Source organism: Nicotiana attenuata, unplaced genomic scaffold (assembly GCF_001879085.1).
Source record: "Nicotiana attenuata strain UT unplaced genomic scaffold, NIATTr2, whole genome shotgun sequence".
NCBI classification, from domain to species: Eukaryota; Viridiplantae; Streptophyta; class Magnoliopsida; order Solanales; family Solanaceae; genus Nicotiana; species Nicotiana attenuata.
In genome coordinates, this window is record NW_017674771.1 from 3,872 (window position 1) to 17,447 (window position 13,576).

Sequence of the window (13,576 nt, forward strand, 5' to 3'; positions counted from 1 at the left end):
CTCACCGTAGCTCTGATACCATGTGAGAAAGCACGGGAGAAAATATATTATTGATGTATTGACATATGTTACAATGAGCCCTATATATATACACACATAACATGTCCTACTCCTAATATATATTGAATTAGGGTTATTTATTTACTCTTATTTACATGACTATTCTAACAAAAACAAACAGCCAAAGCCAAATCTGTAGAATCCTTTTAGCTATAGATTCCATTTAGCTTTGGTTTTATCAATTTCTTCCGAAGCCATTTATTTATTAAGTAATTATGAATATAATATATGTCTTTGGTATCATCATCAACTACCAGTTTTACATAGCCAACGGTGTACCGCATCTCTTTGATTCTCTAAAACAATGAGAATTGGAAGCCACAAGTAAGAAAGCAATTTCTATAGTTTTCAAATTTCCTCCGAGGAATTCTTCAGCGCTTAGGTTCGAATTTCACATGTAGCTGCAACTACCAAAACCATTGGCAGCATACCACTCCGAACCATGAAGCAATGCTAAAGCCTCTTCCTCCATCTTTGTTTTCAGGCAACGAGAACTACAATTCAAGACTGGATGCTCCGGCAGTATTATCTTAGATTTATGTTAATATTTAAGTCAAACTCGTCATATATAATGAAACAGAGAGTACAATATTTTTCTTCTTCTTTATTACTGTTATCAAACAGTGGAACTCCAAATTACAATAGCAAGAGTAACTTGTAAGAATATTTCACTGGATATAGATAAGCTAATAACCAACTAAAGTATCAACTGCTACCTAGGATTCGCCATCCCTTGCCTCTTCCTTCATGAAATCAATGTACGATTTTCCATCAAGTTTTCGTGCAAAAAAATCCTTGAAATATTTTTCCACGGGAACTCTTCGGAAAATTGCTGGACTACTTGGTCCAATGAGGCTGCGTGCAGGTCCCAATTCCGAGTCAAGGTTGGAGCTGTAGAATGTTGCAACAGATAGCCTCTCTTTGTTTGAGTTTACAACTGCTCTGTGCTCAATGCTCCTATAAACACCATTGCTCACTATCTGCCAAGTAAAATTGCACATGCATAGAATTTTTTTTTGAGCAGTAAGGTTGATATTAAAAAATGATACTTTCACTAATATCCTTTTTGAAATTAGCTCTTTATTTCCAAGTAAATGGATTAGTAATATTTATTTATTGTTAATCGACATGTCTTGAGCTGATTCCAATTTGTTCTAAACAAGAAAGTTTTTGACCTAATCAAATAAAATGAAGATGTTTAGACTGCCCTACTTCACCCCCCTCAAAGCATCTTCTTCTCTTTGCAAAGAATGGGTAAATACTTTAAATCATGTGTAATTTTATTAACTCGCAAAACCAATGGTCTGAATTAAGTCCTTTCAAGATTTTAAAAGAGTTAATATATGAAGCATGATAACACGGTGAATAAACCAGAAGTTAACCTATAGATTGCACACTAAAATTGCAACTTTCACTATGTTACCGACCTTTGAGAAATTGTTACTCAACAAGAATGTTTTACCTCCATAATATCGCCAATATTCACAATTAAAGCATTTGGGAGGGGTTTTATAGGCACCCAAATGCCGTCTTTTTGAACTTGGAGGCCTTCAGTTTCATTTAGCTGGAAAAGGATTGTGAGAGCATCAGCATCAGAATGAGGGCTGAAGCCAATAGTTTTGTCTGGCTCAGGGCAAGGAGGATAATAATTCATCCTTATTGACTGCACACCGTCGCTGAATAGCTCTCTCATTTCCTTTTCATCCATCCTTAGAGCCTTTGTCAACTGACATAGGATGATCATTGCTAGGCTCTTGATTTCACTGCAGTATGCTTCCATGATATCCCTGCATTTTGAAATTATCAATCATGATCACCTTGAAACTATACAACCATCAAACCACATTTATCATCTAAAAGTAGTAACTAGTAACACAATGTTTGCATTCCACTTGACAGAAAGATGAGTACCAAGATTATCAGCAGATTGTGTTAGAATCATCTCTTATATCTAACCATTAGGTATATAAACAGAATATGCATAAAAGTAAATAAGAACAGAATAGGATAGGACACAACCATTCGGCAAAAATAACTTCTAAGTAATGAAAGCTTCTAATCTTAATACACCACTTTTCAGATGGTGTGTTTTCTGAAAGTGTTGACAAATGGGACTCTTTATATGTTTTTTAAATACAAGTGTGTTTATTTCTTTGCATCTTCCTTTCAAAGATGTAACTCCAGTAAACATATGCTTTATTATACATCAGATATAAGTGAAATAAGACATGGATGTGTTATGCTGCAAACGTTTACGGGTATTGCAGTGTACACACGACCTCGGGGGAGAGGGTACCACGGCATAAGAGAGAGATAGTGAGGAGAGAGGCACCTGAGGTTTGAAGGCAATTTTTGGAACAAGTCCATTTGCCGGATATGAGGGGGAAGAGTAGTTATATAAAACATATCACTCCAATCAAGTTTCTGCTCCTCTGATACAACAAAGAGCTGCCCAAATCCTTCATGGTTGTCTTCCTGTTGCCATAGCTTCTTCTTTTCTTCCATTGGGAGTTTGAACAATTCGATAACCTCTCTCTTGAAGTTCTCCAGTATTGAAGGTGTCACTCCATGGTTTATAAGCTACATTTTCAAGAGAAGTGGTAAAAATGTTAAAATTCATAATGATGAACCAGTAAATGAGAAGGAAGAAAACATGGAATCTTATGCATTTCAGATTCTATTACTGTGATATTACGCTTCATTCCTGAGAAAATGAATACAAGTCCCTTCTGAAAAAGAAAAGAAAAAGGAGAAGTTGACTCTAATGGAGATCCAACTGAAGTATAACCAAGCGTAATCCTATATCATAGTCAAGAGTAAAGAGATAAATTTAGACCTTTTTCCCGAAGTATTTTAGTACAATACAATAAATTGTGATAAAAGTTAAATTTTAATATGCTAGGTGAAATTAGTATAATTGAATAACTAAACAAATTATGACGAAATTTAAACCTGGAGGAAACCCCAGTGTTGGCAAGCCGAGTGAAGTTTTTGAAGCTCAGAATCCATGGAATCACCAGATACTAACTTTTTCAGATCGATAACGGGGACTGTAGGACCCACCGTTCCATCGGATACGGCCGGAGATTCTTGTTCAGGACGGACATACCTTGCCGGAATATTAGTAAGGTGCTCGTTGGCAAGCTCTTGAACACTTGGAACTAACAGAGATTTCCCAAAGTTCACCACTTCCGGCGGCGACTCATCCATTCAATGAAAACAAACAAACAAACAAACAAAACCAATAGATTCCGCTTAGCTTTCTTTCTCTCTTCTTTTTAATTGTTTTGCTTATTCAATTCCTTGAGCTGCTCAATTATTTGAATTATATATGTATATATATTGGTCTATTTTCCCAAGTGGAAGTTGTAATTGAAAATGAGGATAGCTACTATCCCCATTACATGGCAAATATAAACTACTCTGTAAGTAATTATTATCAATATAATAAGAAAGACGATCTTGCCTAGCACAAGTGTATTAAAGCTAATAATTAGTATCGTTCCAGTTTACGTGAACCTATTTCCTTTTTGGTCCGCTCCAAAAAGAATGAATTTTTCTTAAATTTGGAAACAATTTAGCTTAAACTTACAATTCTACCATTACTGAGAAGCTTTTATAACCACACAAATACTCTGGGCCCCTTTTTGATTTGTTTAGGACCACAAATTCCAAAAGTCTTTATTTTTTCTTAAACTCCGTGCCCAATCAAACAGGTTCACATAAATTGGAACGGAGGGAGTACTTAATATGAAGCTCTCAAGATTGAAAGTTTAATTGTCTTGTCAGGTAGCTACCAGTTTTACATCGCAACTCTATTCGACTCTCTAGACCACTTAGGGGTCGTTTGGTAAGGTGTATAAGAATAGTGCGGAACAAAGTGTATTAGTAATGCATGGATTAGTATGCATGACTTAGTAATGCAAGCATTAGTTATGCACATATTATTTCTTATCTACTGTTTGGTGTGTTGTATTAAAAATTATAATGCATTGCATAACCTTTTTGAAAAGTTGTTTACAAAAATGCCCTCTACATTCTCTAGCTTTAAGGGACTTTAAGGACAACTTTGTCTTTAACCATACTAATGCATGCATTAATAGCCTTGGTATTACTAATGTCATGGTTTCTATGAATTACTTATACATAGGATAATACCAAGTATGATGTATAATTAATACAAGTATTAGCTATACACAGGTTGAAAAAATATATCAAACAAGGTATTAGTAATGCACAGAGCTAATGCTTGTATTATTTTTTCTAATACCTCCTGCCAAACGACCCCTTAGAAGTTAGAAATGGAGGTCACGTACGTGATCCCAAGTTAAAAAGGAACAAGTTTTATAGTTCTCGAAAATTTCCGGGGAAATCGCCCGTAGCCTCGTTGCCATCTTCACACAATTAGGGCATTCGAATTTCACATGTACCTGCCAATTTTTAAAATCCATTTACCATTCCAAAATATGAAGCAACACTAGAGCTTCTGCCTCCATATTTAATTTCCAGCAAACAAGACTACTACCATGCAAGATTATGAATGCGTGAACAATATAGCATGGAAACTAAGAACAGAGAACAGAGAAGAATCTGATTCTGTACCATGTTAAGAAATTGGGTGAGGAGTAATGTTGTTAAGCATTTCGGCTGTGAGTTTTGCATCAATGTTTGAATGTTCCTACTCCGTACAGAGAATTATTTTCTTGTTTGCAGCTGAAGAATTGATTACTTTACCACTGACGTGAAGGGTGATCAATTAGCAGTGGTTTGGCTTCATTATTTGTGAAATTTGGCTGCAGTTGGCAATTTCAGTTTGTTTTGTTACCTATCATACTTATCTAAATATTCCATTAAAGGCATAACGCACCAGCAAAAGCAGTAAACCATGTGATCCTAGACAATGTTCTTGTCTGATCGTTTCTCTGGGACGTAGAGACGGATATGCATAACTGGAACCTTGAAATCAAAGACTGGAGCGATTGAGTCCATCTTGCTCTACTTAGTATATCACAAGCTGGAATACGTATACATATATGCAGTTAAATACATTATTGCGCTATGAACAAATCAAGGCTGGGATAAAAATTGTTGCGCATTTACACAGAGCAGTCTACTATGGACAAGAGGTAAGGAACAAGAAAAGATTGACAAAAATGTGCAGAGGCACCGCCTCTATGCGGAGATCTCCCCATCTTCCCAGTCTCCATTCAATATTTCATCTTCATCATCATTTAAGTAATCCTCTTTGATGCATAAGCCAAGCCTTTCCAGCGGGTTGTCCCCCAATATGATTGTGAATCCATCTCCATTACCAGAGAGATTCTCAGCTTCTGAGCAGCATTTACATAGTTTTTCGAGGTCTCTTAGTATCTTCAAATTGTCTTCAAATTCAACGGTCCTTTCCATCTGTTCAGGCAGAAAAAAGATTCTTACTAAAGAAAAGGAATTCAGTTATTATAATTGGTATGGGGATATATTTTCTTCATTTGTTATTCGACTCTCCTTCTTCCTTACTTTTTTTCAATTTTGGAAAGAGGGAGTATTGGTGGTTGGGGAGGGATGTGTAAGAGTGGGTTGGGGGCGGAGGGGAGGAGGGATAGCTTCAAAAGTAACAGCCAACCTTCTGTAGAGCAATCCGGGCAGCTTCCCGTTGTCTCTCCCGCTGCATCTTTAAATCAGCCTCTGCCTTCCTTCGAGAGGCAACTTCCGCAGCTTTAAGTTCTGCCTCAATGCGAGCTTTCTCTGCACACACCCAATGTTCTGTTAGAGAAACAGCACACGTAAAATAAAAAAAATCATGTACAGTTAACTTGAGACGTAACCACTTAATACATAGACGTACTGCCTGTCTCTCTCGAAATATCACAGATTTATCCACCGAGTAGACAACCTCAAAAGAGAGATATAATGAAAAAAGGCCGTCAACTACTTCAGCCTCGCAACACCTAGATTTACTCCAAGGTAGATGGTCAAAATAAATAACCAAACCGGCGAAAATTTTGATTATTTGATTTGATTGTTCCGTTATAATTTTTGGTTTGGTTTCACGTTGAGAATTTAAAATCTTCAATTATTTGGTTGGGATTCGGATATTTCCAATAAAACCCCAAAAACCGCAGTGTTTTTCTATTTTTCTTTAGCATTTAAATATCTCATGATCTTAGTAAGTTAGGATTTTGCAACTTTATTAACCTCACAAAAAATTCTTCCTGGGTTGCAATCTTTCTCAGTCTTTCATTTTTCTCACTTTTACAACCAAAGGGCACTAAATATTTTGATTGCAATCATGTGACTCACACAAAACATAATGAATCATCAGATAGTATCTATTTGCTTTATCTGTCACTTTGTATTGAGCATCAAGAATTTTCAGTTGTTTATTATGTCATTTTTGCGAGTGAAATTAACCATCCTTATGCTATTGTTTCCCATTTGCCATAGTGAGAGCTTTACTGCAAACATTTCAGTATATAAGATTACTTTTGTGTTATGAGTTTGCACGATAAATATTAGTTTAAGTTTCTCTTCCCGGAAAGATTTTGTGGAAACAAACCTACATTTTGTTGTTTATGAAACCATCTATATCTGCAGAAAACATGCTAAATCTAGATATGAGCCCACAGGGATTAGCTCACTTGGCAAAGGTTGAGAGATTTGAGGCTTAGGGTCACAAATTTGATCCCTAAGCCAAACGAACTAAGCCCAGTATTAAGTGGAGAAGGATACAGAGGCCAGCCCATCATCACCGAGTTTCGGAGGCTGCAGTTTGTCCTAAGGGTTGGCTCCAGATTTCTCAGGATAAAAAATAAGATATGCTTGAGATCTAATTTAGTTTGAAACTACTGACGTCCATTTAATATACCGATGTGATATGTTGAAAGTTTCCAATACACATTAAAATTCACCAAATTTCATAGCTAATAAAGAGGAGAAGGCAACAAAGCTAAAACTCTGAAAAACCAATCCAGGAAAAAACAAACCGAGAAGGAAAAATCCAATCAACCTGAGCTTGATTTGGTTTGAAATGGTTTTTAAACCAAATCCAAACACTACAACCAAACAGGAAAAACTTAATACACGCCTTAATGGACTTGTTTTTGGCTCATCAGATAGTTTGAAGCTTCTGTCCATTCAGCTACTATAGCCTATTCTAATCCAGGGCACTCCAGAAGATTAATTAACATCACATTAAGAGCTTTCTAGAATCCATGGCAGGTCTAGAAATGGTGACAGTGCATAAAGCAACAGTTGGCCATTAAAAAAAATTAATGAAAATATCCTTCTGTTTTGTATAATTTTGTTTTGTTTTATAAGTAGGCAATCCTCTATTTTATCTGCATCAATATTGATAACAAGCCATATAGAGATTGTGATTCCACGTTCATGTGTTGAAATTACTTTTTGAGATGGGAGTGTGTTGAAATTACTTAAGAGTTTTTACAGATAAAACTGCTGGAGTTTATTATCCCAATTACATTTGAGCTACTACCATAAGAAGTCCATCAATCAATCACACAACATAAACCATCTTACCTTCAATTACAAAAAATACAAAAATAAAAAATTTGAAAAACCCATCTTACCTTCAAGCTGCTGCTTTTCTAGTTGGGCTCTTTCCTGCTGCATTCTATGCAGATCAGCCTTATCACCCTGATTCAGCAATAAACAGCTGTCTCAAACCAAACAACTTAACTAGTGTATGTTATAGGTTCTCTCAAGAGGAAAAGGCAAGGAATTACATCAACTGGAAACGATTTCTGTTTCGCTTTGATGATGGTGTCAGCAAATCGGCTCTTCAGCATTGCAGCACGTAGTGCTTTAGTCGGGGAAAGATCAATGTTCATAAGAGGATCCCAGCCTATTTCCAGAAAACAGTCATCAGCAGATTAGGCTTCAGTTCATTGGCCTTCTTGGGTACCCAAAAAAATGATAGAAAGAGTACAAGCAACATACTCACCTTCACCATATGTAGTACTGGAAGCACAGATTGATCTACTTGGACTGGAACAAGAGTTTTCTTCATAAAGTACTCCTAGATCACCTGCATATTGTCGGCAACAGCATGTCAATAAGAAGATTAATATTTTTTTATGCATGCTAGTGAACAAATATAAGAGTGTTTTGCAATCACCATGAGAGTTCAGATCAGTTCTGCATGAAGCTGATGCCAAGGAGATTGTCACCTCTCTGTCCTGAAAAAGCATACAAGGTGTCAGTTGCAAGGAAAGGAATGGCAAACGCCCTAAATCTATTCAAAGATATTTTAACCATCAAGACACCGACCCTTTTAGCAACACCCGAATGATCTTGTTCTAGCTTTCTTTCCGTTGGAAAATCTGAATTGCAAACAGAAGTACAACTCCTTTATTAGCAATTGAAGATTTGAGCTCCGAAGCGGATGAAGAAAGAAGGGGCAGAACAAACTTACTCCTGGGACGAGCATGGGTATCAACACCTTGAAGGTGGCAAGCAACAGTGTTTGCTTGTTGCTTGGTATTGGCAGAGCAACTAAAACCTGTGCTACTATCTGTGCCCAAAAAGACACATCTCCACAATCAGCCCCTGGAAAAGATCCATAAGAGCAGAAATTTTATACCCGGCCTTTTCATACCTTTTTGGAGAGTCTCCTGGGACAACAGATGCCCACCACTTTGTTTTACACTAGCGGGCTCTGCCTGTAAAAAAAGAGCACCAATTATATAACATTTTAAGTGTTACAAAAAAAAGATAACAGGTTAAAGTTTCCTTCGCAATAAACAGCTATTGTACCAGTTGAAGTTCAATCGTGTGACTAAGACAAACTTCTTACCTTTTCTGTAGCTAAGTTGGAATAAGCTCTAACCACTCTCTTCAATTCCAATAGTGTGTTATCATCATACTTATCTAGGTCCAGGCTAAGCTTCTCTTCTTTAAGACCCACCAACCCAAACTTTTGGAGAGCATTCTGCATTTTCTTAATTACATTTCCCCCAAGTAAATCAACAAGTTCTTTCTTCAGCTTTTGCTTCTCCTCCAAAGGCATCAGCCTCTTGCTCGGACCATTAGCATGAGGTGCAGATTTCTTAAAGGAAGTCTCCCTTGTATTCTTAAAGCCATTTCCTTTATCACTTGAAACACAATCCTGACTGAATATTTTGCTCTCAGATTTCCACTTTCCTTCCAGCAGCTTCCACCTCTGATTAAAAATATTATCTAATCTCTTAGCCATGAGATGAAAATCATTATTAGGAGGATTATACTTCATCGCATTTGCAAACGTCAACCTCACATCAGCAGCAAATGCATCAACATCGAAGTACACATTGCCATCCAATTTAGCTTTGACTGTCCCCAAATCCATTGGTCTTGTAATTATAGTGAAGTAGTCGGGTATATTATATTGGACTGGATCCACTGGTACAAGGAAGGGCCACCCACTAGGATGAGCCATCAAGGCTTTCAGAATGTTACCACATTGTTGCTTTACATTCCGATCCATTTTCCGCCTTTTCTCTCTTTCATTGTCCAGCACTAACTCACGTCCACGTTTATTAGAGTCGGATGGCATAGGTAGTTTCACCTTTATATTCATCTCGGAGCCTCTGCCAGATTCAGCCCGCACCCCCTTGGAAGAAATTTTTATTTTCAGCTTCTTAGTCACCATGCTATCACCAACATTCATGGTGGGCAACTCCAGGAGCTGAAGAGAACTGTTCACTTTGGGAGATTGAGCAGTAACCATTGAACATACAGACCCTGGAAAATATAGAGTAACAGAAAGGAATTAAAAGGGAAACCAGACCGCAACTTCGACAGAAATTTTTGAGATAAACTTTGATACGAGTAGAAAGCAAACTTAAAAAATGCAACACTTGCCCAACAAAAGAGATGATTAAAAAAACAAAAATCGCCTTGATATCAAGACTCAGTTTATCACTTGCAAGTCACCAAAATCCAACAAGAGAGAGAGAGAACAAAGCAAAGAAATTGTTATATACTCCTAAAACAGGGACTTTAAAAGTTAGCATAAGCTCTTAGTTAATGTACTATACTTCCTTATTTCATTATTAAGTTCTTCAACATGAAATTCTTTTTTTAAGCATGAAATTTAGATGGCAACGAAGTGTATGATCTCATCATCAAACTAAAGAACTGATCAATATTGATGGAAAATTAGATGTATGAATAATTTTTCCCAAAATTATGAAGTATACAGATAAGTTGATAAATATGAAAAAAACTAAAGGACATGTTGCAACTTTTTTGAGAAATTAAAAAAACTTCAGAGAGATGAAGCAAAAGATGAATTTAGAAAGAAGACAAGTTTTATGTTCCCCGTGAATTACATACAGAATTCAAACAAAGCTACAAATTCCAAAAGCAGATGAATACTTTTCCCCCAAAATTAAGCGCATGCATAAAGAAGGAAGTTGAACCAAATAACGAATGAGAGAAGCACAAGACAATGATTTCAAAACATAATCCCATAATCATTCTGCCCCTAAAAATCACACAGAAAGAACCAACAGAGTTGAATCAAACCAAATCAATTCATACAAAAAGACACATGATTTTATTAACCCTAAATCACACACAGAGAAACAACAAAATTGAACCTGAACAACAAATTCCCCCAACACACAAAGAAGCACGATCAATCAAAGAACTATCATATTCAACAAAAAAGAAAAAAAGACCCACAATTTATTTAATAAATTCGTACAAAGAAACAAACCTGATACTGAATTACCAGAAATTAAAATCAAAAACCCATTCAAGCCGAGATCAGCTTTCTTCGGAAGGTTAAAAGTTCTTAACAAAAGAACTGAAAGAAGAGAAGACGGGCTCTGAGAGCCATCTCCCCGATGCAGCAGGTGAAAGTTTTGGGGTAGTAGAAGAAACAAACTGCTATGAGTAGAAGCGTAGTGCTTATAGAGAGAGAGAGTGAAAAGCGAACGAGTCTGAGAGGTTTTAGGGTTTTTATCAATCTTCTTGCCCTCGTTTCCTTGTCTCCCTACTCCCTAGTATGTGCCGCCTTTAATATTAAAGGGAAAAAGACCCTTTTACCCTTTGAAAGAATTTGGAATATACCTGCTTTTATTTTTTGCTTGAGCCCCAAGTTTAGGTTTAATAGTGTGTAGTCCCTACGGTTCACAATAAGTGATTTTTTGGCCTTTTATTTGTGGTCCAAAATAAGTGATCTTTTCAGATTTTAAGAATGAATTAATTACTTTTTTCCTACATTGCCCTTAGAGTAAATAATGTTGGAGTATGTGTTAGGAGTGTTTATGTGAAGAGATAATAAAGGTTAATATAGTCAATTGCAATGCTAATTAATGTTAAAAAGTGAGTTTCTTAATACGTGTAAAAACAACCAAAAAATCAATTATTTTGGATCGGAGTGAGTACTAAGTAATTAGTGAATGATATCAGTAGATTCAGAAATAAAATTTGTGCTAGTTCTAGCATAGAAAAATTAATTCTTATAAAATTATAAATATATTTGTTAGAATTAAATCTAAAATGAACTGTATTTTTTATTGTTCCCTTTTCGTTATAGATAATATTGAGGTCTTACTTCGTTATTTATGTGTTATGAATGTAAATAACTAGCTAATTAATATCAATAATTAAGGGTATGCTTGGTAGATCAAATCACTTTTTGCCGATCACAATTCTCTAACTTTGAATCATGACAAATTTAATATTGTATTAGAGTCTACCCTTATTTATGAACTTCACACTTATCCCACCACTGCCACTAATTTTAGGCCTAGATAATAGTTCTGCTTGACAATTTAATAATTATTTTTACGGAGAATTCTTTTCAGTCTCTTTTTCTTTTGAAGTACTTGCTTTTATTTTATTTATATTTAATATTTCTTTTTTTCTCTCTAGTTTTTTTTTATCTGATGTCTTGTACCTATATCTGGAAAACTAATCCGGATTTGCACTTGGAAGTTTTACATTGGGGGAGGAAGGGATAAAAACGTTCTATGACAAAGGTGATTCCATAACAGAACTCGAACCGGAGACCTATGGATAACGTTGAATAAGTATTTAACACTTCACCACAATCCTTGTTGGATCTTTTTTCTCTAGTCAGTGTTAGTGGTTTGTTCATAGTAAGTGTTTGATGTACAATTTAATCCCGTATTTAAACTAACTTAAAAAAGAGAATTTGAAGTTCTGATTTAAGGAGCAGTTCAATTAGCCAAATAATGAATTTCAATCGCAGAACTTTAATTATTTTTAAAGTAAAATTCAGGTTCAAGGACCCTCAATTCCTCTATTTTCTTCCAACACAACCAGAATACGATATATCGTCTTACTTGCCTAGGAGTAGAGACCTCATAGAGGATGGTCCTGGCCACCCCCCTACGCAACAAGAAGAGCTAATACATTGCATGTCTACCATCTAAATATGAACTGTGACACCTTCCAAAAAAAATCAGCATTTAGTAGGCAATTTGATGAATAAACTCTGAAGGATGGAAACCAAGGAGATCGTACAAGAACATATATGCTAACAGGTAAAACTTAACTTTTCGATCATATATCATATCATCATATCATATTTGTTAGAAAAATAATAATCGAAAACAAAATTGAAGAAGGCTTGAGGCGAGGGAACGACTTTCCTTAAAGAAGATATTGCCCGTATACAAATTGGGGAAATACAAACAATCTTCTTCAGGATACCATAAGCCAAGAATATACTTGCAGATTTTTCTATATTCACTTTGTTGGAAGAACTTTAATTTATAGGAAACCGTCGAACCTTTTCAAAAAAGATGGCATCTTTCATAAACAGACGCATCTGTTTATTTAAATAAATTTAAAAATTTAAATTTCAAATAAAACAGATTTAATTGTAGAAATAAATAAAAAATAAATATTTATTTTAGGTCCGACCCGGCTCGCGCCGCAAGTCCAAGTCTTTGATATTAATATATATATATAATATATACGTATTTGCACACATATAAGAGTATGTGTTCTAAATTAAACACATAAAAGGACAAGGACTTAAAAGGCACACAAAGTGGCCTTGCACCACCGATATGGGACAAGTCCCACTTTTCCAACTTATATAACAAACTATCTTTCAATATATCATATAAAAGTAAGAAGCTCCAAATGTCAAAGTTGAATTACCATAATGTCCATAAAAAATAAAGGACTAGTTTACCCATTAATTATATAAACACTACTTCACTAATATTCTTGTACTAAAAAGTAAATTTACCTTCCAATAAATAATAAATTTATACTATTTAATGCAGCCTATTCAACTCCTAAGTTTTACTTTCATCTTCCGATACTTTATTGCAGTGTATATACTATCTCGGCCTTTAGAATAATCATGTATTTCAGCCCTCTCTCTCTTTCACATTCACTTTATAAAATTGGATAAAGAAATCAATTAAGCAATTCTTCTTATTGTGAGACCATTTTGTTGCGTTTTTATTAAGGGGTGTGAATGGGAAATGGAACAGGCACCTTTTAGATTGCACATCTCCATATCACCCTTCTT

General features: G+C 35.5%; 2 protein-coding genes across 3 annotated transcripts; both read right to left on the reverse strand.

Moving 5' to 3' along the window:
• Positions 1 to 627: 627 nt before the first annotated feature.
• Positions 628 to 3,467, reverse strand: LOC109219255 (protein SRG1-like). Of its 2 annotated transcripts, XM_019383702.1 has the most exons (5): positions 3,013 to 3,467; positions 2,745 to 2,789; positions 2,393 to 2,640; positions 1,523 to 1,847; positions 628 to 1,040 (listed from the first exon to the last, which is right to left on the reverse strand). In XM_019383702.1, the coding sequence occupies exons 1-5, from the start codon at positions 3,268 to 3,270 to the stop codon at positions 777 to 779; spliced, it is 1,140 nt and encodes a 379-aa protein (XP_019239247.1). In that variant the 5' UTR covers positions 3,271 to 3,467; the 3' UTR covers positions 628 to 776. The 2 variants fall into 2 exon arrangements, with proteins under 2 accessions (XP_019239247.1, XP_019239248.1); XM_019383703.1 differs by lacking the exon at positions 2,745 to 2,789 and having other exon boundaries at positions 3,013 to 3,465.
• Positions 3,468 to 5,021: 1,554 nt separating this feature from the next.
• On the reverse strand, positions 5,022 to 11,041 carry LOC109219253 (transcription factor GTE12-like). Its single transcript, XM_019383700.1, has 11 exons — positions 10,775 to 11,041; positions 8,870 to 9,795; positions 8,672 to 8,735; positions 8,489 to 8,587; positions 8,344 to 8,396; positions 8,192 to 8,252; positions 8,018 to 8,101; positions 7,800 to 7,918; positions 7,644 to 7,710; positions 5,681 to 5,802; positions 5,022 to 5,466 (listed from the first exon to the last, which is right to left on the reverse strand). Exons 2-11 carry the CDS (start codon positions 9,779 to 9,781, stop codon positions 5,233 to 5,235), a joined length of 1,815 nt encoding a protein of 604 aa, XP_019239245.1. The 5' UTR covers positions 9,782 to 9,795; positions 10,775 to 11,041; the 3' UTR covers positions 5,022 to 5,232.
• Between the last annotated feature and the right edge of the window lie 2,535 nt (positions 11,042 to 13,576).